The following is a 21,566-nucleotide window of genomic DNA, read 5'->3' on the forward strand; positions in this document are numbered from 1 at the left end:
GAAAAATTGTAGATTAGAGGGATCTTAATAGATATAAATTTAAAATTATACATAATGCCATATATTTCTCTTAATCTTATTGAAACATTACTTTAGAAAGATTTTTCTATACCTTTGACATAAATATTCTCTAGGTAATTGTCAAGAATACTATGAAAAATATTGAAATACTTTTCTTCTAGGAGGTTCTGTAGAAGGTTCATTGCTCTTACCTGTATCTGACACGTAGTTTTCTCTATTATTTTCCTTACATTTTGGAGTTCTTAACAGAGGTATAAGTAAAAAGTAGGAATCTTCAAACAGTTTGGAGTGTCGCATCCGATCAGAGATCAACTATATTTAGATTGATCACAATGTTCTTTGTTTTAACAAAATTGACGTCGATTCAAACTGTTCATACTTACTACTTTACTACCAAAAAACTTTCAAATTTATGTTTTTGTTTGTAATATTTCTGAAAATGGCACATTTTCAAGATATAGTACCACAAAAAATCATATTTTGAAAACTATTGTGAAAAAAATAATATTGGAAATTTATTAGTTGTAATCTTGTTAGAAGAAAAATATTAAAGTTATTGTAAGAGCACAAATCGGATTTTGGAAAAAATATGATGATCCTTCAATTTTAATAATGATCTAATCTATTATTTATTAATAACATGAAAATACAACTTGTAGAAAATATATATTTTTAAATAAAATATTGCATACAAACATAACCAATTAAGATGATGATTAGGAGCCTAATTTAAAAAAAATTTATCATTTGTACTTCATAACAAATCCATTGCAGTTAATTTAGTGTTGTTTATAGCCGGCAATAATTTATTAAAACTTCTAAGTCCTTATGAGGATTTCGAAATAAATGCATTACATTAACCGATTCTCAATGTTATACACAACATTTATTGAAAGTCATTTTGAAAAATTAAACACAACTAACACTATAATATAAACAAAACGACACAAAAACACGAGCATAACACATCTATAAAGATTAATGAATCATCAAGAGAAACTGTAGAATGTATACCAACATTAAATTATCCAATTTGGTCTCAAGTTCGCCAACTTGATACATAGTTATGCTAGCAGATTTATCTAGGGCTCTGAACTTGAATTGCAAAAATAAAATGAAAACGTCTATAAAAAAGGTGGTTCGTGCGTTTCACACAGATGGCCCAAAGTTGAATCATTTTTGTAATTCAATTTCAGAGCCCTAGATGGATCTGCTAACATAACTATATATCAAGTTGGCGAACTTGAGACTAAATTGGATAATTTTATGTTGGTATACATTCTACTATTAAACAACTGAATAATTTCACGAACTAACTTTTATATTTTTTAATTAGCATGTAAAAATTAATCTTAAATTGTATATATTCTTCTTTACAGCTTCCATATTTTTCCTGTACAATTTTTATTTTTCTCTCCATTAGCGCTGATTGTTGGTGATGGAATTGTGAATTACTTATCATTTATATCTTCTGTTAAAATTTCAAGAATGATGAAATGACAAAAATGAATTTTTTCTATAATTATTCATTTATGAAGTTCTGTTAATAATTAGGAGATGTGTACTTGTTCTGGCAAAAAATTCATGGAGTCAAAATTTCCTCAAATTTTATGGCTGATACTTCAACTAAAATAAGTTTTAATTCTTATACCTATTAAAATTTTAGGGTAGTCTACCTCAGCCACCGAGGGCTACCATAAGTGCCTTTCAATTTTCAGTATGTATTGATTTATTGCGGAAAATTTCATGACTACCTGAAATTGGTCACTGGTTCTTGGTCTATTGCTCTGAAAAGTGTTGAATAAATGGTTTTTAACAACAAAATAAGCCAAGGAAAACAGATTTTTTTATTTGATAATTACATAAGAATGAACTCTTATATTATTTAGAAAAATTTATTAAATGTAAAAACTCTACTTATAAACTTTTTGTATGTATGGAAACTTTCTCGCAGTGTATTCTGTTGTACCATTTTCTCTTTAAAATTTAGTGCACCAGAAGATTTTCCCCTTTTTTTGGTTAATAGTTTTGTAATGTTGGATTTGAATCCCAAATTAACTAAATTTAAATGGTAGTGATATGATTTTCGAAATAATGTCCCACATATGTGCAAAATTCAAACAACCAAATGTTCATGTCCCACACAATCATGAAGCTACATAAAATAGAATGGTAGAAAATGGTATTCGGTTGGGTTTTATTGAAATTTTTCCAGATCTAGAGAAACAACACCCCAATAATCATATACCAGATTATTTCATTTTTCCCATAATCCACACCTTACTGGGAAAGGTAATTAATTAAAAAATATATTATTAAAAAGTGTGTTTATTAAAAAAAAATAATATTTACATGTTCTAGTTGTTCTAAAATCTATTTAGATTATTATTTATCAATTTAAAGCTGTTATTAAGATTAAGTATATATTCTAAGAAATAATATCAGTCAGATCTTTTAAATATTGACATTTGGACATCGGCTTGTATTTCTCTCTTCAGCTTTTTACCATTCACAATTAATATCACTGGATTTTCAACACGAATCAGTCTAAATTTGTAGTCCTCAAAAGAAAATTACAATTTTAATTAGTGAAAGGTTTTTCAGCTAAATTAATATCGGAATCAAATGTTGCAACAAAAATTAAATAATTCTTACCACATTTTTATAATTAAAATCGACATCTGTCACAAATGGTTCTGCTATAGCCACCGAATCTCCTATTATAACACCCTTACCAGCAGCTAAATTGAAAATTGTAACTACTACACAAGTACCGTCCTTATCCACCATACAAAACGTACTGAAATTAATATTTGATATATTTGTTCATTTGTTAAATACACAGGACAACGTAAAAAGCAAACAGGGCAAAACTGGTGTAAGTAAAAAATTCGATAATGCCCCTTGTCACACGATGTCACACTTCGGTCATACCCTCCCTCCCCATTAATGTGTGACGTACTTTATGGATGACCCCTATTGACAAGTTGTTGAAAATTGTTGGCAGTAAACGTGTTAAATACACATTAGGCAGGGCTAGGTAAGCAACAAACAGGGTAGGACTGGCATAAGAGAATAATTTGATGATTTTATTTGTATTTACAAGATAAGTAATTGAAAATTGTTGGCAGTGAACGTGTTAAATACACTTTAGGCAGGGCTACGTAAGTAACAAACATGGTAGGACTGGCATAAGAGAATAATTTGATGATTTTATTTGTATTTACAAGATACGTTGTTGAAAATTGTTGGCAGTGAACGTGTTAAATACACTTTAGGCAGGGCTACATAAGTAACAAACATGGTAGGACTGGCATAAGAGAATAATTTGATGATTTTATTTGTATTTACAAGATACGTTGTTGAAAATTGTTGGCAGTGAACGTGTTAAATACACATTAGGCAGGGCTAGGTAAGCTACAAACAGGGTAGGACTGGCATAAGAGAATAATTTGATGATTTTATGTGTATGGGGCCATCCATAAAGTACGTCACACGAATTTTAGGACTTTTGAACCCCTCCCCCCGTGCTTGTCACAAGTTGTCACATTTTTATAACCCCCCCTCCTGATGTGACGTCACACATTTTTTAAATTTATGTATGTAATTAAAAATAATCGAGAGAAAACAACTATTTTCATTTTTTACTTATTTTTATTATTAGGCAAGGCTACGTAAGCAACAAACAGGGTAGGACTAACATAAGAGAATAATTTGATGATTTTATTTGTATTTACAAGATAAGTTGTTGAAAATTGTTGGCAGTAAACGTGTTAAATACACATTAGGCAGGGCTAGGTAAGCAACAAACAGGGTAGGACTGGCATAAGAGAATAATTTGATGATTTTATTTGTATTTACAAGATAAGTAATTGAAAATTGTTGGCAGTGAACGTGTTAAATACACTTTAGGCAGGGCTACGTAAGTAACAAACATGGTAGGACTGGCATAAGAGAATAATTTGATGATTTTATTCGTATTTACAAGATACGTTGTTGAAAATTGTTGGCAGTGAACGTGTTAAATACACATTAGGCAGGGCTACGTAAGCAACAAACAGGGTAGGACTGGCATAAGAGAATAATTTGATGATTTTATTTGTATTTACAAGATATGTTGTTGAAAATTGTTGGCAGTAAACGTGTTAAATACACATTAGGCAGGGCTAGGTGGCTGATTATTTTTTTTATTTTTATATAGAATTATACTTACAAAGGTACTATGTCTTCGTTTCTGACGGAACATACAACTTTTCCTAACACTACCACTTCTTCATTTAACCCATTTTTAAGTTCTTTTAATTTGGTTTCTACTAATTTGACTTTAATTTCATTTGGTGATGTGTAACTACCTCCCTCGTAAGGTCCTAATTGTTTGGAATCTATAGACTAAAACAGAACTTATATTCTACATTCGAGATTTTATCAAAAAAATGTATAATTTACTATCAATTTTTTTTATAGCAAAATTATATTTTTATACAAAATAAATATCAGGATGATTAGGTTAGTAATTTTCTTAAGGACGCCCTGTCAATTGATCTGTTCTGCAAAAAAAACTTTAGAGGCCGCTACCACAACTTAAAATTTCATATTTGATGAAAAGAAAATTCTTCTTCCTAAAATCTCCTTCGAAATCTTTCCATCCCAGTGAACTGTCAAAGGCACGTTAACTAAAAACTCTTTTTACTGATCTTGGGCCCCTTTCGTTCCTTTAGAGGAGGATCACCAATTGAAATAATTTTGCATATAATTATATTAACTTCTTTTTTCAATTTTTTTTTCTCGACGTACTTCAATTATTTCCTTACAAAAATTTTATAAACGCTTTCCATTTTACCGGGACGTTCTTTTTGTCTTTATCTCCTTGAAAACTCAAAGCATTGTCATGAGTAATATCAAAAAGGTCTTCCAAAATCATTTTCCACGCTTCTTCTTTTTGTTTTGAAACTGTTGTTACAAACTCGTCAACGCTCGTAAAACCGGTCCTGTTTGGTTATGATAGAAGAGTCTAAAGTTTGGCGGATGGGGCGGTTATAAGAAAGATTGTTTACATGTCTTTATATACACCGGCGATATACAATATAGTTTTTATAGAATCCATTCCTAGAAAGGCCTTTTTATTTGCTTGTTTGTTTACTTTCTACAATCGATTTATAGAGAAACTGTTTTTGCATAAATACTCGCTTGTTTATCAACGAGAAAGTCAGTAAATAATCTGATGTACACGTCGGGATAGACAAATAAACCGTGTGTACAAATAAATTAATGTTATAAGTCATAGTGTATAGTAAATAGTGACTAGTTTAGTGTAATTGTATAAATAAATTAATTAAATAAGTGAGAAACACAAAATTTCTTTTGAACGTAAATTTGATGGCAGATTTGTTTGATGAAGTCATATTGACATTAACTTTTTTCGAAAATTTTTGAATATATTCGAAATTGTGTTGATAAAAATGAAAAAAAGTAATCATTCCAATGATTTAGGGCCAATTTCATAACCTAAAGTAAAACTGGAGATTAAGGTTCAAATTCTAATTATAAAAAAAATATAACTGAAGTTTTTCCTAGTTTTTTTAAAGCTGAAAACAGAGCAATATTGTTTAAATTAGAGTTTAAACTTCAGGTTAATCTCCAGCTTTACTCTATGTTGTAAATTTGACCCTTAAAGGTAGATAGCGACCCTTAAAACATTGTTTATCAATTTAGAATTTGCCTTAAACCTTTTTTATGCATCATGGAACACAATATTTAATATTAGTTTACGAAAGACCACTCTAATAATAAATAGTTTTTGAAGAGAAATTTTTATTCCAGACATACCTGTAGTAATTGATTTAACCGTTTTGCTTTCATTTTGCCTGATGTCGAAACAAATTCTTTTATATCATTCAAATATTGAACCAATTGTGTTTCTTTTAGTTTCGGGGGATCCCAAGTCGGATTGTACATGGAAGCTTTATTGAAAGATTCTAATGCTAACTTGAATTCTTCTTCGTATCTTAAAGTCTGGAAACATTCAATTGTACTTCTGCAATTATCTTAAACGGTTTTACAACCAATGGAAAAACACTTTTAATATAATTGTTCTAAACTCGAAAAAAATTGTTTTCTCAGGTGAAATTAGCCACGGAACAAGGACACAAAATTTAACAACGTCGAGAGAAAAAAATGAAAATGAAATGAATAAAGTGGATAAAGGTGTAAACAGAAAAACAAATGAAAGGATATAGTGAGAATGAAATGTCAGTACAATGGAAAAAATGGAGGAAATTGGAAAGGAAATGTTGGAAAACAAACTAAACATATAAGCACTTCACGAAATACGTGATCTGGCTATTAAATAACGAGACTGGTTAAGAAAAAGGGTTTTATTAGAAAAATTATTTTACATTTGAATACTCCTATTCAATATGTGCTTCCATCGACTCAAATCTGGTCCCTTTCAAAGCAGATCTATTTCTAACCTTTCAAATAAATTTGAGCAGACCCGTTAACGCAAGAGCTTTTGGTCAGGAGTCAGATTTTTTGGCACCAACTTCGTACATACTTTGTCATGTGTAATTTCTCGTGTAAAATTTTTCTAACCGTTTCTTTATAAGCGTTTACAGTCTCGTAATCGCCCGGTTGCTCATTAGACGATATGCACGCACAATCTGGTTGGTTTTGGTCACTGTTTCCGGAGTTGAAACAGTTACAGAGCGACCTGGGCGCTGGTCACCTTCAGTGCTCTCTGGGCCCTCACCAAAGCGCTTACACCACTCAAAAACACGCGTACGAAATAGACAACAACGACCCCAGGCATTCCTCGAAAGAGTATTTGAAAGAATTGGAAAAGAAATAATGATTTGGCCATCGCAATCGCCAGGCCTCAACCTGATTTAGTTGTTAGACAGGGAAGTCAGAAAGTAGTGTCCTACTTTCACTTCACATCTTCGGAATATCCTGAAAAACGGATGGAACCAAAAAGAAGACGATTATTTGTCGAAATTGTTAAAGAAAATGCTAAAATTGTGCACCGAAATAAAAAAAATTACATATATACCAATTATAGATAGATAGTAGATGTTTTCAATTTATAAACATCAAAATCGATAGTATTGTTTTTATTTGTTGTGCATCACTCAAACTATAGGGTGGGAAAAACTTTTGATATGTAGTTTTAGTTGTGGGATTGTGGCATCAAACATCAGAGTGTACTAATGCTACAATCCCGCATCTAAAACATTCCCAAATTAGTTGGAAAGTTTTTGTTTGTGTGTTGAGGTAAATTTCAACACTTTAAACTATAAAATAAAACTACAACAGAATTATGCTCAGTGTATTTGGCAAACCAGGTAACAACAACAAAAAGAGTACACACTAATATGACAAACAAACTTCTGTAATTGTTTTGGTCAACATAACTTTTCATAAAAGTGATAACCGAAACTTAATTAACCTATGTAAAGTAAAATAGTAAATAAAGTCTAAAAAAGAAGCTATGAAAAGATTTTGAGCTAAGAAAAAATGTAAAACCCTACTTTTAGAAAGAGGAACCAAAGTACCTGCACAAATATTATGAATTGAATACAAAAAATAAAGTTCAAGCACATCAGAGCTAATTCCAGGACTTTTCAAGGAAGTTCTTCAAATTCTAGGTGTTCCAGGACTTGTAGGAACCCTGATAATTCAATATTAACAAAAGGAATTTTTCAAACTAATCTTTTAAAAGTACTAAGGACCAATTAAAAAAATTTATTTAATGTCAATAACTATTTTGATGTTGTGATCATAAACTGAAGTACTTACCACTCCTTTATTGTAATGAAGATCTGGAGTACTTTTTGCAATAATGTCTTTTTCCTAAGGTAAAAAAGAAACGCTTAATATAATAAGTAAGGACCTTCAGAATAAAATTACAATTCAAACAATGAAATAACTTCAACTAGTACTTATAGATCTATTTGTTATTATTAGATCATTCTCAATATTGAAAATGTTGAAAAACTATTTGAAACATTTCAAGAGAGAAAAAAGACTTAATCCCTCGCTTTCTTATCTATACATCGGTACGTTGATATTAATATAGAGTAAATAACAAACCAAAACGATAATTATACATTTAGCAATAAATTATAACCTTAATATCACGAGTTTTTGATCGAGACTCTAACCGCGCGCTCTACGCCCTATATCTCAAAAACAGGTCAAGGGATAAAAAAATATTAAATACAAAAGTTATAGAGAATTGAATTCTCTACAGTATTGATAATAAATACAAAGAGCGTAAAACCCATAGAAAACGAGATATTTACAAAAAATGTAAAAAAAAATCAATTTTTGCGAGGTTTCATTTAAAAACTAGCGACCATTTAATTAATTATGAATTTTGAGAATGGTTTTCAATGCCGAAATACAAATTTTCACGTGGTAATATACTGGGTATGTCGATTTTCCGAGATATTCACCTAATTTGGCCTAAGATGACTAGACTAATATGGTTTTCGTGATGATTTGTTTTGATTTTAGGTCTATAGCAAGTAAAAATTTTACTTTTAGAAATAGGTCAAAATGTCAAATGTTCACATGCTATTTTGATCTGATTTTCATATAAAAGAGACCTAAAATCAAGATGAATCATCGCGAAAAATATTATTTTATTTTGATTGAAGTTTTACTTACCGCTTGAGCATAAGCGCTCAAACATTGTTTTAAAATTTTTGGATTTTGTCGAATTCCAAAAAAAGACGAAAGATATGCGTTTCCTAATACAGTCCATGATAATCCATCATGTGGATCCAGCTGAACTGCTTCTTTGGCATACTTTAAACCTTTTTCAATGTTTTCAATTTTCTCTTCTCTAGAATTCGATACTTCTTGCCTCAATAACATAGATAAATTTCTCAAAGAATACTTATTCTTATTCTAAAAAGTATGCTGAGCTTAGTGACTTTATCAAAAAATATATTAGCATATTATTTACTTTAATATATAGTACCACTGTAGTGATGTTGACCAAGCAAACGCCAAACCCAACGGTTGGGCATTTATAAAATCATATCTTAAGCAAGAAATAAAGAAGAGAATTCTCGATTTTGATGTTTTCTGACAATTGACAAAATGATAAAGTTGATAAAAATCTAGAATCTAATGAGCCACAAATACATACAATAACTTGGAAGCAATTCTCATTGAAAAGCATCCACTCCACTGCAAATTAAAGAAAAGAAGGCAATTCGAACGAAATTCAAAAGTAGAAAGGGATTTGATATGGCACCAATTCACTCAGCAGCAAATCTTGTAAACTAAATCCTGTTGATATACTTGAGGCAATAAGCTTCATATATGCAGGGTTGGATGTATGTCAAGTGATAGAGAAAATTGCTGATTATGGAAAAAAACAAGGAATTTGGTCCAGACAATTTTTGTGGAAAGGGCTGGAAAACAAAAGTCATGTAAATCTTTTACTGTGGTGGCGAGGATTAAGAGGATCTTGTGAATTAGGGATTAGTTGTAATAAAAATTCTTATGGCACCATTAACATCTACTGCCACTAAAAGAACATTTAACAAATTTGGCTGGATTCATGGAATTTGATGCACAAAACCCTGAAGAGAATAATGAAGCAGAATGACGAGAAGATAGGTGCACAAAATAATGATATAATTTAAGGGTCTAAAGAATCAAAATTTGATGAATCTGAATCTGAGCAACTTTACTCCTCTGAAGATAACAGTGAAAGTGCATGAAGCTGTGTAAAATTACATTCCATTTGTTTTTTATTAGCTGACTTGGGATCTGGTTTAATACATATGTTATTTAGACACCAAAATAAAAATTTGATTTAGGTATCTTAAAATGTATATCTGTTTTTACTTCTATTTTTTTTTTCTGAAAAAGCATTACATATTTTATTATATGAATTCAGAAAAATTGTTTGTTTGTTTTTCAGCATGCATGGTGTTTTATTGATTATATTACTCACGTCCGTCATAAAAAATCACTTTTAAAACCTTACCCCCCTTAATAAGAATAATTCAATAATTTCTCAAAATATGCAAGTATTCTGGGCATTTTTTGCAGGGTATACGCCCAAACTTATGAATGGTTGCGCATTTTACATCACTATATCATTGATTAACTAACTTCTTTTAAAGCTCCTTCAAAACAGTTGATACTCTTCTTTAGATCATCATTCTTCCAATAGCATTCCCCAAGTTCATTCCAAGCATCTACTAACTTGGGATCCAGTTTAATACTTTTTGATAATAAACTTTCGGCTTCTTTATTATAAAATGGAGTCACATTTAATAACTTTCCTTTTAAATAATTGTATTTTGCTCTATTCTCGTCTGTAATCAATTTTTCATGATCCTCAAAAATTTCTAGTTTCTTTTTAAGTAATTTCTCTATGTCTACTTCCTTGTTAATTGCTTCATCGATATTATGAGTTTCAAAATATCTATCTCTAAAGTTGTACAGGTCTTTAGTTTCATCCTAAAAAATACTTTCTTCAGAGTTAAATTATGTGAATAGAAAAAAATATTCTCTTTTCACTTTTTAGACCTTTTTGTATGTTTTTCGTGATGAATCGTCTTGATTTTAAGTATCTTTTGATAGACAATAACAGATAAAAATCGACCTCAATTTTTACCTGTTATTTTAAACTGATGTTCCATTAAAAGAGACCTAAATTAATGCGATTCATCACGAAAAAACTACTATTAGAAAATAAAAATATTATATTTCGATCTATTTCCTGTTATGGTCAAAAAACTAATATTTGTCAAAATTAGTAAGTACAGGATAAGTCAACACCTGCACACAATTTTTACTAAAAAGGACATGATACGAACTTACTAATAAGTATTTTACTATATCTTCATGTTCATTTTCACATTGACATTTTGTCACATCTCGATTTAAATTCTCCATCTTATATTTTATTAATAACAACTAAAAACATTTCAATTTAAATAGTGTCTTGTTTTTGTTATTTTTTTTTTTCAGTGAGGTTAAGTTGGTTGACGTAATGTCAAAAAGTCTGAACTTCAGACTCTGAAGCGAATACCAATCAAAGATGGTTCCATGCAATAGCAGAAAACAATTAATCGAATACGCCTATCAGCAAGAATGCCAGATCTCACGATGCATAGAATTCTGTTCCTCGATTCAATAATAGGAATAGGCGCTCATAATACTTTCCGAAATGTGTATATCATGTACATTAGACGGTGTGAACTCTTAATCAGAATTTGAACTTTACCGTATTCCAGTGCTATACTGAAATAGGGTTTTCACCAGTAAATCTTAACAGAACTCAGTTAAGAAACCGCCATAAGACCATAACGATGGAAGGGCTCCTTATAACAAAAAGCTCGGTTTCAAATAGCGGTACTTGCTAAAATTTCACATTTTCTACAGATTTGAAAATAGATTGAATTTTTGCAGCAATGTATTACCAAAAAATTGATTCAGATTTGGACTGAATCAATTTATTTTATGAGGTCTACTTTATTAGGTATTTTAGGAATTTTAGTTAATTCTACTTAGACTCTTATTGTTTATATTTTCACCAAAGTAGTTGAATAAATAAAATACTACTTTCTCGTAGTTCCCACTTCAAGAGCTTTATTTCAAAATTTCGCAGGATTTCAGGATTTTAGCTTCTAACTAACTGGCATCCGTGTTCATCAGGAAAAATAGATCCCTATACCGATTCAATAAGATACTTTATTACTTCCATATTCTGTTGATAGATGGCAGTGAAGTTACTGCGGCTTTTATAAAATATCCTGAGAGTCGAGGTAGTAGACAGAATAGAACACAAATAAGTATAATAACAGATTAGTAGTGGCTAACGGAAGGTGAAGGCGCAAGCTCCGCGAGAGAGCCTACATTGGCCTGCCTTGCTGTGCATTGTTGTATTTTCTCTATTTTATCAACCCTATAGTCAAGTTGATCCATTTTGTGTTCAGACATTAATTTCAGTGAATTGTGCTCAAATGTTATGTTGGATGTGTTCACATTGTTAAAGTGATGAATAAAAATGTTTAGCTATAAACTATTTTGAAAGTGTTGAGTGCAAGGTTCTGTGTCATGGAGTTGTGACATTTTCGAGTTCTAGTCATATTGGAGGTTTTTTGGATTGATTTATTTTGAAGATCATGTCGAGCAGGCATATCCCAGCAGATAAGGTAAATTTTAATTTTGTATTGACAACCGCACCCTTCCTTGCGAGAAGACATTGAAAGGCGACCTAGTTTTTTACCCCACAGAACGTCTTTTCATATTTCATCGCCTTGCTAGTGTATAAACTACTTTCTACTGTAGTTTACTCTGCATATACTGTAGGATTCTTCAAGTATTATAGTACATTGTCCTTAATGTCCTAATTAATAAGAACTTTAACAGTAAAATATGCAATTGATGTTTCTCAAATATTTTCGTGGCAAATAACGCCAAATATAAAAACTAATTTGGATGTCATAAAACCATTCGTCTTTTTCTTGTTTAGTTAATAGTTATACTCTCATTAATAAGTAATTTCTGCAATACAACACTTGATGCAGTAAGTAGAATAAAACAAGGAGGGAAGTCTTTTCATTATAATAGAATGAAAGAAATGACAAGTATATACCTGTTTAATCTAGGCCACACACAGCTGCATGAAGAAGCATATTTTTTACAATTTATTAGTTTACACAATACTAGTTTGAATGCTGTTATACCATAATATAATATACATTACATTTTTTTTTTAAATATAAAAACAAATAGTATACAAATACTGATTTTGATTTTTTTATTTTAACGAAAAACCTTATTTCTAAAAATATTGAGGTTAATACATCAGTGTAATTAAATTATTTTATTTTTGAAAAAATATGGTTTTTAAATACTATTAATTTTTTTATCTAATCTAAATGAAAATGAATAAATATATAAAAAACAGCCATCAAGGTTAAAAACCTTACTTATTGTCCTTAACTGTTCTCTTGCTAGGGATAAACATTAGTAATTAGAAGAAGGTTACTGGGAAACAGTACTAAAAAGTACTATATTATTACCACAATCTAAATTCTGCTTAAATAATTTTTTATGTTAAGTTGCGCTATCAGTGATGAGCTTTGGAGTTTCACAAGGATCCTCTCAAGATCCACTACTTTCTCCTTAATTTTCAAATTAGATATATGCCTAAATGTTTTTAACTTTAGACTCTCATACTATGTGCTGTTGACACTTACATAGTTAATCAAACTAATTATCAAATTGAAACTATTGATAACAAAGTTTGTATTTATTTTGGAAAGAACATAATGCAATTAAATTAATTTCTACTGACCTATAATCATGAAGATATCAATAATAAATTAATTAGCTCACTTGGCTATTTCTCTGATAAAAAGCTTCTTTATGCAGCTGTTTTGAATACTTCCACAAATAATAATGAGCTGCTGTTAAGAGAGGTTGTGGAAATCAGTTTATCTAAATAAATATATAACTGTATTTAAGTGAAACCTATTATATGTTTATGTATTTACAAATATTTGTTTGACCTTCTAATCAAAATTAGAAGTATTTACTTTTATGTGTATCCTGAAGTTATGAGGAGAGGTTCAAACATTTAATACTAGAAATCTTACAAGTACCTAGTAAAGCTTGTTATACAGCTTTCAATTCTATCTTGAGGAAAATGGAGGGTAGAAAATAAATTTTATTATCTCTAACTAATGTGGTATATTGATTTTTATTTGAATATCTATTATATTTTCACAAACTGCAAGTATAGCTGTATTATCTGCTCTTATTCTAAAATCTCTATCACTCATTGGAAATCTTATAAGTTTCGGGTAAGTTATGTTAAGATATTTCTGATATTGAAAATTTAACCTAACACCAAACATTGTCAAAGCCTTAGGTAACACCTAAGACACAAGTGATATAATTAGTTTTGTAATACCATATTTATGTTTTGTATTGAAGTATCAAAACGTTTCAATGTTTACAAGTAAAAATTGACAATAACACAAGAAGATGGAACAAACTAAAGAAGAGAAAAAACAATGAAACCCTAGTGTATCAAGGAATAGTTTGAGTCAAAAAGTTTGGATATTAAGGAAAGATAATTTGATAAGACCACGAAAGATAGATGAAGATAAGAGAACAGGAGCACAAGAAGCTGAAACAAGAGAGAAAACAGTGAAACTTTTCTGTATCAAGGAATTACTCGAGTCAAAAAGTTTGCATGTTAAGGAAAGATTCCTTAATACGACCCCAAAAGATAGATGAAAATAATTACAAATACAGCCTTCATTACAATATTGGGATTAAAGACAGCTAGACATTTAGTATGAATGGAAAACATCAAATAAGCAAAAAGACAATAGCACACATGAAACGAAACGCTGGCTGAAACACTGAGTAAGAAGCGAAGAAAGTGTAATAAGTATAATAAAAAATAGAAAAGAGTAGAAAGAAGTAGACACCACAAAAATGGTAAAGTGAAATGTCAAATATCTAAACATTAACAAACCAGAAACACCAAAAACCAGTTTTTTATATGTCTATATCAAAATGTTGTGGGTAGGTCTCGAAGATAACTAAAGTCTGCAGATTGTGACAGCAAGAGTGATGAAGATGTCATTGAAAATGATACTAGTAGAAAGAAATCAATGTACAATTTTAAATTTATATATAATAGTATGGAAAACTAAGTTCTGGATATCAAGTTTTTATTTTAAATGAATTCATTGTTTATAAAAATTAGATATCAGAATAGTCTTCCAACATTTTTTAATTTATAAACTATTATGTCAAAAAAAGAATATAATTTGAATATTTTTATTAGTGTTATGTTACAATTTAGTCACTGATATGTTGTGCTGCTATTTGTTATGAAATATAATCATCTTTTTTTCAAATTATAAATTTTTCCCCTTTGAAGGATTTAAGTGTTGAATAATGTTATTTTCCAAATAAAAAATGGGCCTTTCAAAAAATCTGTCTTTAAATGTAAACAATCTATCATGTAACAAAACATCAACACCTCTTCTTAAAATTTAGTGGCAGTTTGGAGTCAAATACCCAAACAAATTACCAACTAGAAAAACTGCTGAAAACTAATGACAGAAAAAGATACTTTTAACTACAGGCCATCTAAAATAGCTTTCAACATTTTTCCTTTTAAAAATAACTACATTTCTAACACTTCACCATGGGGTTGTAAATCTTTTCACAAAATGAACACATTTCAAGGATTTCATTACTTCCTTTTACTACTGCAGTCATTTCTTTGATAGTGTCTCAAATTCCGCCTACAAACAAATGTTTATTTATCTTTTTTTTTGTCCCCTCCGTTGCCTTTGGTCTTTGAAACATACCATAGGAAACCAAGAGTAAAAGCTTTTGGAAATTTTGGATCCTTTCAACATCTGGCGGCAAACTAATTTGATTCAAACACTTTTTTGACTCCTAAATTCAAATTATAAATCTACATTGTTTAAATTATGTTAAGTAAATATTTTTAGGTGGATAGGGAGGTCAATTAGACAATTTAGATATGATAAACAAGTAATTATACTATAACTAATGAAAATTGAATTAAGTCAATTATATTTTTATAAAAACTCTATCAATTTTATTGAGATACTCCAAACATATAAGTAAGGGAGAGTGGGGATGTTTGGTACATTTTTACTTTTTAAAATGGTTTCAATAATCTAACTACTGTACTCGACGAATGTCAAACTACTAAGAACACAGTCTCCTTGTATATGCTGTCTTAAATACTAATCTTATAGTATACAAAATTTATAATTAATTATAGAACTAAATATTTATGATCGTTAAAGTCACATCAATATAAAGTAAGTAATTTGATACGATAATGGAATTTCAAGTGTCTAAGGAACACTTGGAATCACTTAACTAAAACGTTGGCTCCTATTAGGAGCGGTCAACGTAAAATAAATCTTGGCGAATACAATAATTAAGTAGGTAAATTTGAGGTTCTTCACAGTCACAATAATATAAGACAAAAATTAGATAATGCGATACAATACGTCAATAGAGGATAAAATAAGGGACCCTTTGTATCACTTAACTATATGATTAACAGGTCCTAATGGTTCCCATCAAGAGTGTTGAGATAATTAGTACATTTTTACTTTTAAATTTTTTATTTTGTCTGCCATTTCGGTAACAGTATTGCGTAATTTGCAAACTCGCCGGCGCTCGTTTTGGCAAATATTAAGCTTATTGAGCAATATCGCTCTGTTCATAACAAGTTATGTAGCCTTTAGTTGTTTAGGCGTTTATTTGTTTATTCTTGAGAGTTGTGAGGTTCTTTTATGTAATTTGAAAACAAATGAAAACAGTCTAGCAGACATTCCATGAAGTATTTTGTCTATATATATGGCAACCATAAAAATTGTATCAACTGGAATTCAGATTTTAATGGAATCGTTATTGTAGTTGAAATTACGAGGTCTGGCTATTGAATAACGAGACTAGTTACGAAAAATGGTTTTATTATTTAAATTATTCTACATCCGAATACTCCCCTTCAATATGCTCCCCTCCTCTCGCCACAGACCTTTCCATACGATTTTTCCATTGATCGATGCAGTGCTGGAAGTCTTCTTTGGTGAGTGCCTTTAGGAGTTCTGCTTTATCGCTTCCATCGTCTTAAATTGGGTCCCTTTCAAAGCAAATTTTATCTTCGGAAACAAAAAAAGTCGCGCGGTGCCAAATCTGGTAAGTACGGCGGATATTCGAGCACTGGAGTGCGCTTACAGGCCAAATACTGCTTCACAAATAGCGCGTTGTGGGCAGATGTGTTGTCCTGGTGCAAAATCCACGAGTTATTCTTCCACAACTTTTTACGCATTCGTCGCAGAGTTGCCAAAACTGACCAATTGTAAGTCTGATCCTCTGGAACCCATTCAGTCATCTTGGTACCGTTAATGTCGTAAAAACGATCAACATTGCCTTGAATTTTGATTTGCTCTCTCGGTACTCACTAACACCACTCAAAAACAATTTATAACTCTCAGTTGAAGTTTTTTTCCATTTTAAAGAGAAATTTGAGATTGCTATTGCACAAATACTATAATAGTAACGGAAACGTGTTTTGGGACGTGCATAGACAAGATATCTAGATACCCCTAAGCCCTAATAGGCGCGCAGTCTCCTTATTTAATAGCCAGACCTCGTAATTGTTTTAAATAATGAAAACTTGTTCACTTGATAAAATATCTAACAAATTAGTAACGCAAAATAATGAATAATTAAAATACCTAGAAGCACTCATATCAGGACTAGTTGTGATAAATTATTTAAGGAAAAGTATTTTCAAGTCGTGAATTTAATCAAATTATGTAAAAAATATGATAGATGAATATAATAAACGTTTTTTGTAATTATGTTGGTCTTAATTCTTCCCATATCTTTAATGTTACACTATATATAAGGTTGAATGAGAATGTTAATTAAATTCTATATTATGGTACAATTAAAGTCAAAATGAGTGAGAAGGGTGCTGTAAAACCACGTTAGGTTTCCGAAAAAGGGATATTTAAAATGATAAATTGCTATTTATATTTTTGGTCTTGGTAACAATGACTATTTCTGGTTGTCACTGAGGTTTACTTTAGTCCAAAATTCGTAAATTCTGTCCAAAATCTTTTTTGAAATGATATGAACAAGATCGTCATGTTAAGCTTGGTTTATTCAGCCAAAAGTACGTAATTTTATACTTTTTTTGGCTTTGGAAAATCGAAAAATTATCCGATTTCGATGAATTCTTTCTTAAAATCTTCGTTTTTACCGCAGATTCACGAAAAAAATTATCACGTTGTCAACATTCCTGGTAGAAACCTCTAACAAAAATTGTATAGTCAAGAAATGAAACGAATGTTTTCATGTAAAAATCCCCAACTAATTTTTTTTATGTTTGACCAGTCAAACGTAGGGATGGCAATAAAGCAGGTAATAGGTACAATAGCTAACACAGACGTAGGCGAACCTCAAAAAGGGCAAATATACAATGTGTCCACTCAAAAAAATCACTAAATAGATCGATTCTTCACTATAATTTACTATCAGTTTCTCAATTCTGTTATTGAGTTTTAAAAAATTGTAAGTTTTGGTTATATAAGCATTTTCTTTTATTCGTGGGCTCTTGTGCTTGTTGAGCAAGCTTAGTAAGTATTTTTGTGCTCTCACGAAATATGCTTGAAACAATAATTTGTTTCCTACCTACCTACCATGAATAATTTAACTAACTATGTCCATATTTTCTCTCTAACATCAATTAAATCTAAAAGATGTCTATACATACTTTAAGTAAAGTCAAAGGAGTAACATCTCCAACGTTTATTTGCTCATTTGCGCAAAACAATTAGAGGTTTTGTACCATGAAATAAAAGTACATAGATTAATATTCATCCCTCTAACAACAATTGCATCCAAACAAGATCTTTCATTCTTCGAAAAAGGTCAAAGGAGTAGCATCAAGTCTCCAACGTTTATTTGCTCATTTGCGCAAAACGTTTGAAACAATTAGAGGTTTTGTACCATGAATAGAAATACATAGAATAATATTCATCCCTCAACAACAATTACATCCAAACAAGGTCTTTCATTCTTCGAAAAAGGTCAAAGGAGTAGCATCAAGTCTCCAAGGTTTATTTGCTCATTTGCGCAAAACGTTTAAAACAATTAGAGGTTTTGTACCATGAAATAAAAGTACATAGATTAATATTCATCCCTCTAACAACAATTGCATCCAAACAAGATCTTTCATTCTTCGAAAAAGGTCAAAGGAGTAGCATCAAATCTCCAACGTTTATTTGCTCATTTGCGCAAAACGTTTGAAACAATTAGAGGTTTTGTACCATGAAATAAAAGTACATAGATTAATATTCGTCCCTCTAACAACAATTGCATCCAAACAAGATCTTTCATTCTTCGAAAAAGGTCAAAGGAGTAGCATCAAATCTCCAACATTTATTTGCTCATTTGCGCAAAACGTTTGAAACAATTAGAGGTTTTGTACCGTGAATAGAAGTACATAGATTAATATTCATCCCTCTAACAACAATTGCATCCAAACAAGATCTTTCATTCTTCGAAAAAGGTCAAAGGAGTAGCATCAAGTCTCCAAGGTTTATTTGCTCATTTGCGCAAAACGTTTGAAACAATTAGAGGTTTTGTACCGTGAATAGAAGTACATAGATTAATATTCATCCCTCTAACAACAATTGCATCCAAACAAGATCTTTCATTCTTCGAAAAAGGTCAAAGGAGTAGCATCAAGTCTCCAAGGTTTATTTGCTCATTTGCGCAAAACGTTTGAAACAATTAGAGGTTTTGTACCATGAAATAAAAGTACATAGATTAATATTCATCCCTCTAACAACAATTGCATCCAAACAAGATCTTTCATTCTTCGAAAAAGGTCAAAGGAGTAGCATCAAATCTCCAACGTTTATTTGCTCATTTGCGCAAAACGTTTGAAACAATTAGAGGTTTTGTACCGTGAATAGAGGTACATAGATTAATATTCATCCCTCTAACAACAATTGCATCCAAACAAGATCTTTCATTCTTCGAAAAAGGTCAAAGGAGTAGCATCAAGTCTCCAAGGTTTATTTGCTCATTTGCGCAAAACGTTTGAAACAATTAGAGGTTTTGTACCGTGAATAGAGGTACATAGATTAATATTCATCCCTCTAACAACAATTGCATCCAAACAAGATCTTTCATTCTTCGAAAAAGGTCAAAGGAGTAGCATCAAGTCTCCAAGGTTTATGCGCAAAACGTTTGAAACATTTTGTTTTTGTCTACCATGAAAAATAAAAATATATACGTTAATAGTTTTCCATCTAACATGAATTAAATCCAAATGAGGCCTCTTCATCCAGTAAAGTCTAAGGAGTATTCTTGGATGTATGTGAATGGGACTGATAGGAATCCAAAACTTATTTTCTCTGTGCCCAAGCATGTAAGGTGACATTGAGGAAAGATCAATACCAAATGCGGGATATTTGTTAATATTTTATAAGTGAAACTGCGCTATCGTATTTCTATCAACATTTAAGACAGGTAAAACACTGCTTATCAACTTCTGGATACTTGAGAAAAGTTTTTTTACCTCATTTCTCCGCATAGGTTGACTTCCAAAAATGTTATACATTAATAAATATTTTAATTGGAATCCGTGTTTTATTCCTTTTTACCATCCTACAGGCACACCCCATTGGTATTATAGACCTTCTAAGAAATACCTTTATTACCTGTCGTAAACTGGTTGACTGGTCGGAATTCGTAAATCGACTCCACTAACAGAAGTGATGCTATTATTATATTTATGACATCAAAAAGGACCGAATACCTAAGAAATTGTTATTTGCTTTGTGTTTAATAGCGTAATACGATACATTGTAGCTTAGAAAAATGCGGCAATCTTTTTTAAGACGACAATATGGCGCCCTCATTACACACTTTATTTTATCAGCTAGGTTTTAAAACAGAAAATTGATACTTTGTTGCCCGATATTCTTGTCAGTTTTACCAAATAACACGATAATTTTTTATTTAATTCGTTTGTCTGCAACTGGTAACGTTTCTTTAGATAAAGTTGCCCCCGATTCCTCCCAAAGCTTGTCCTTAATTAGAGAACATAATCCCTATGAGGATTTTTATCGACAAAGTTCGTTTGCCACCCAACCCTCGTAAAAGTTATCTCAATTTGATTAGGACATTAGGAAGTTTTCGCTCATGAAACTAGCTTAGGAAACGACGAATCCATAGAATTTCTTCTGTTTCGGTTTTCCGCTCTGCTGCTAGTCTCAATAAAAACCAACTCGGTTTTTGCTTCCATTGGAATGCCAAACCAAACCAGCCATAAACCTCCTCTAAAAGCCACATTTTCTTTTATGCAAAACTAAGGAAATGTTTTTCTTCTATACCATGCAAGCACATTCTGCCTTCGTCTGAGAAAAGAATGAATGTCAAAATAAGAGTACTACACATGTCGAGGTAAGTGCTAATTGGAAATTATATGAATTTAATACTAGTAGCGCCATCTATGTGTCAATATACGAACTTTTTGATCCCATTTAATATAACTGCGAATAATCGGTGTCGGATCTCACTCTTTTGAAAACAATACCTAATTTCCGAAAACCCTGTCGGAATTGTCAATTAATTAAATACAATTGAACAGTATCAACGTTAAATAAGTATACTAACGGTGTTAATAGCGATGATGATAAATATACCGTTTTAATTGTTTGATTTTACTGTGTAGGACGATGAACAACTGAATAATATGAAACGGTTTGAACTTTTTGACCTTGCGGGTAATCGCCGTTAATTTTTTTCTTTCAACCTTCGCAAAGATCGATTTGTTAGCGCGCCGCTAGTCGAACGTTGATTAAAAAATCTTTCGTCAAGCTTAAATAAGTTTGAATTTAAGATGTTTGGAGGTTCTTACAATAAAAAATTGATTTGATAAATCATTTTATTTAATTATTATAATTGTACAAAATTTC

At 30.8% G+C, this 21,566-nt stretch overlaps 2 protein-coding genes across 2 annotated transcripts in view; one reads left to right on the top strand and one right to left on the bottom strand.

Moving 5' to 3' along the window:
• Positions 1-2,331: 2,331 nt before the first annotated feature.
• Positions 2,332-11,222, bottom strand: LOC130447725 (tetratricopeptide repeat protein 5-like). Its single transcript, XM_056784697.1, has 8 exons — positions 10,867-11,222; positions 10,153-10,503; positions 8,689-8,931; positions 7,816-7,869; positions 5,848-6,033; positions 4,235-4,410; positions 2,677-2,821; positions 2,332-2,582 (listed from the first exon to the last, which is right to left on the bottom strand). Exons 1-8 carry the CDS (start codon positions 10,939-10,941, stop codon positions 2,463-2,465), a joined length of 1,350 nt encoding a protein of 449 aa, XP_056640675.1. The 5' UTR covers positions 10,942-11,222; the 3' UTR covers positions 2,332-2,462.
• Positions 11,223-11,808: 586 nt separating this feature from the next.
• Positions 11,809-21,566, top strand: part of LOC130447502 (ubiquitin-like protein 3) — a 116,263-nt gene continuing 106,505 nt past the window's right edge. The window contains exon 1 of the mRNA XM_056784360.1: positions 11,809-12,203. Within this exon, the coding sequence (XP_056640338.1) occupies positions 12,174-12,203 (30 nt within the window). The 5' untranslated portion in view covers positions 11,809-12,173. The remainder of the gene's footprint in view (positions 12,204-21,566) is intronic.

This window comes from Diorhabda sublineata, chromosome 8 (genome assembly GCF_026230105.1).
Source record: "Diorhabda sublineata isolate icDioSubl1.1 chromosome 8, icDioSubl1.1, whole genome shotgun sequence".
Taxonomy (NCBI): domain Eukaryota; kingdom Metazoa; phylum Arthropoda; class Insecta; order Coleoptera; family Chrysomelidae; genus Diorhabda; species Diorhabda sublineata.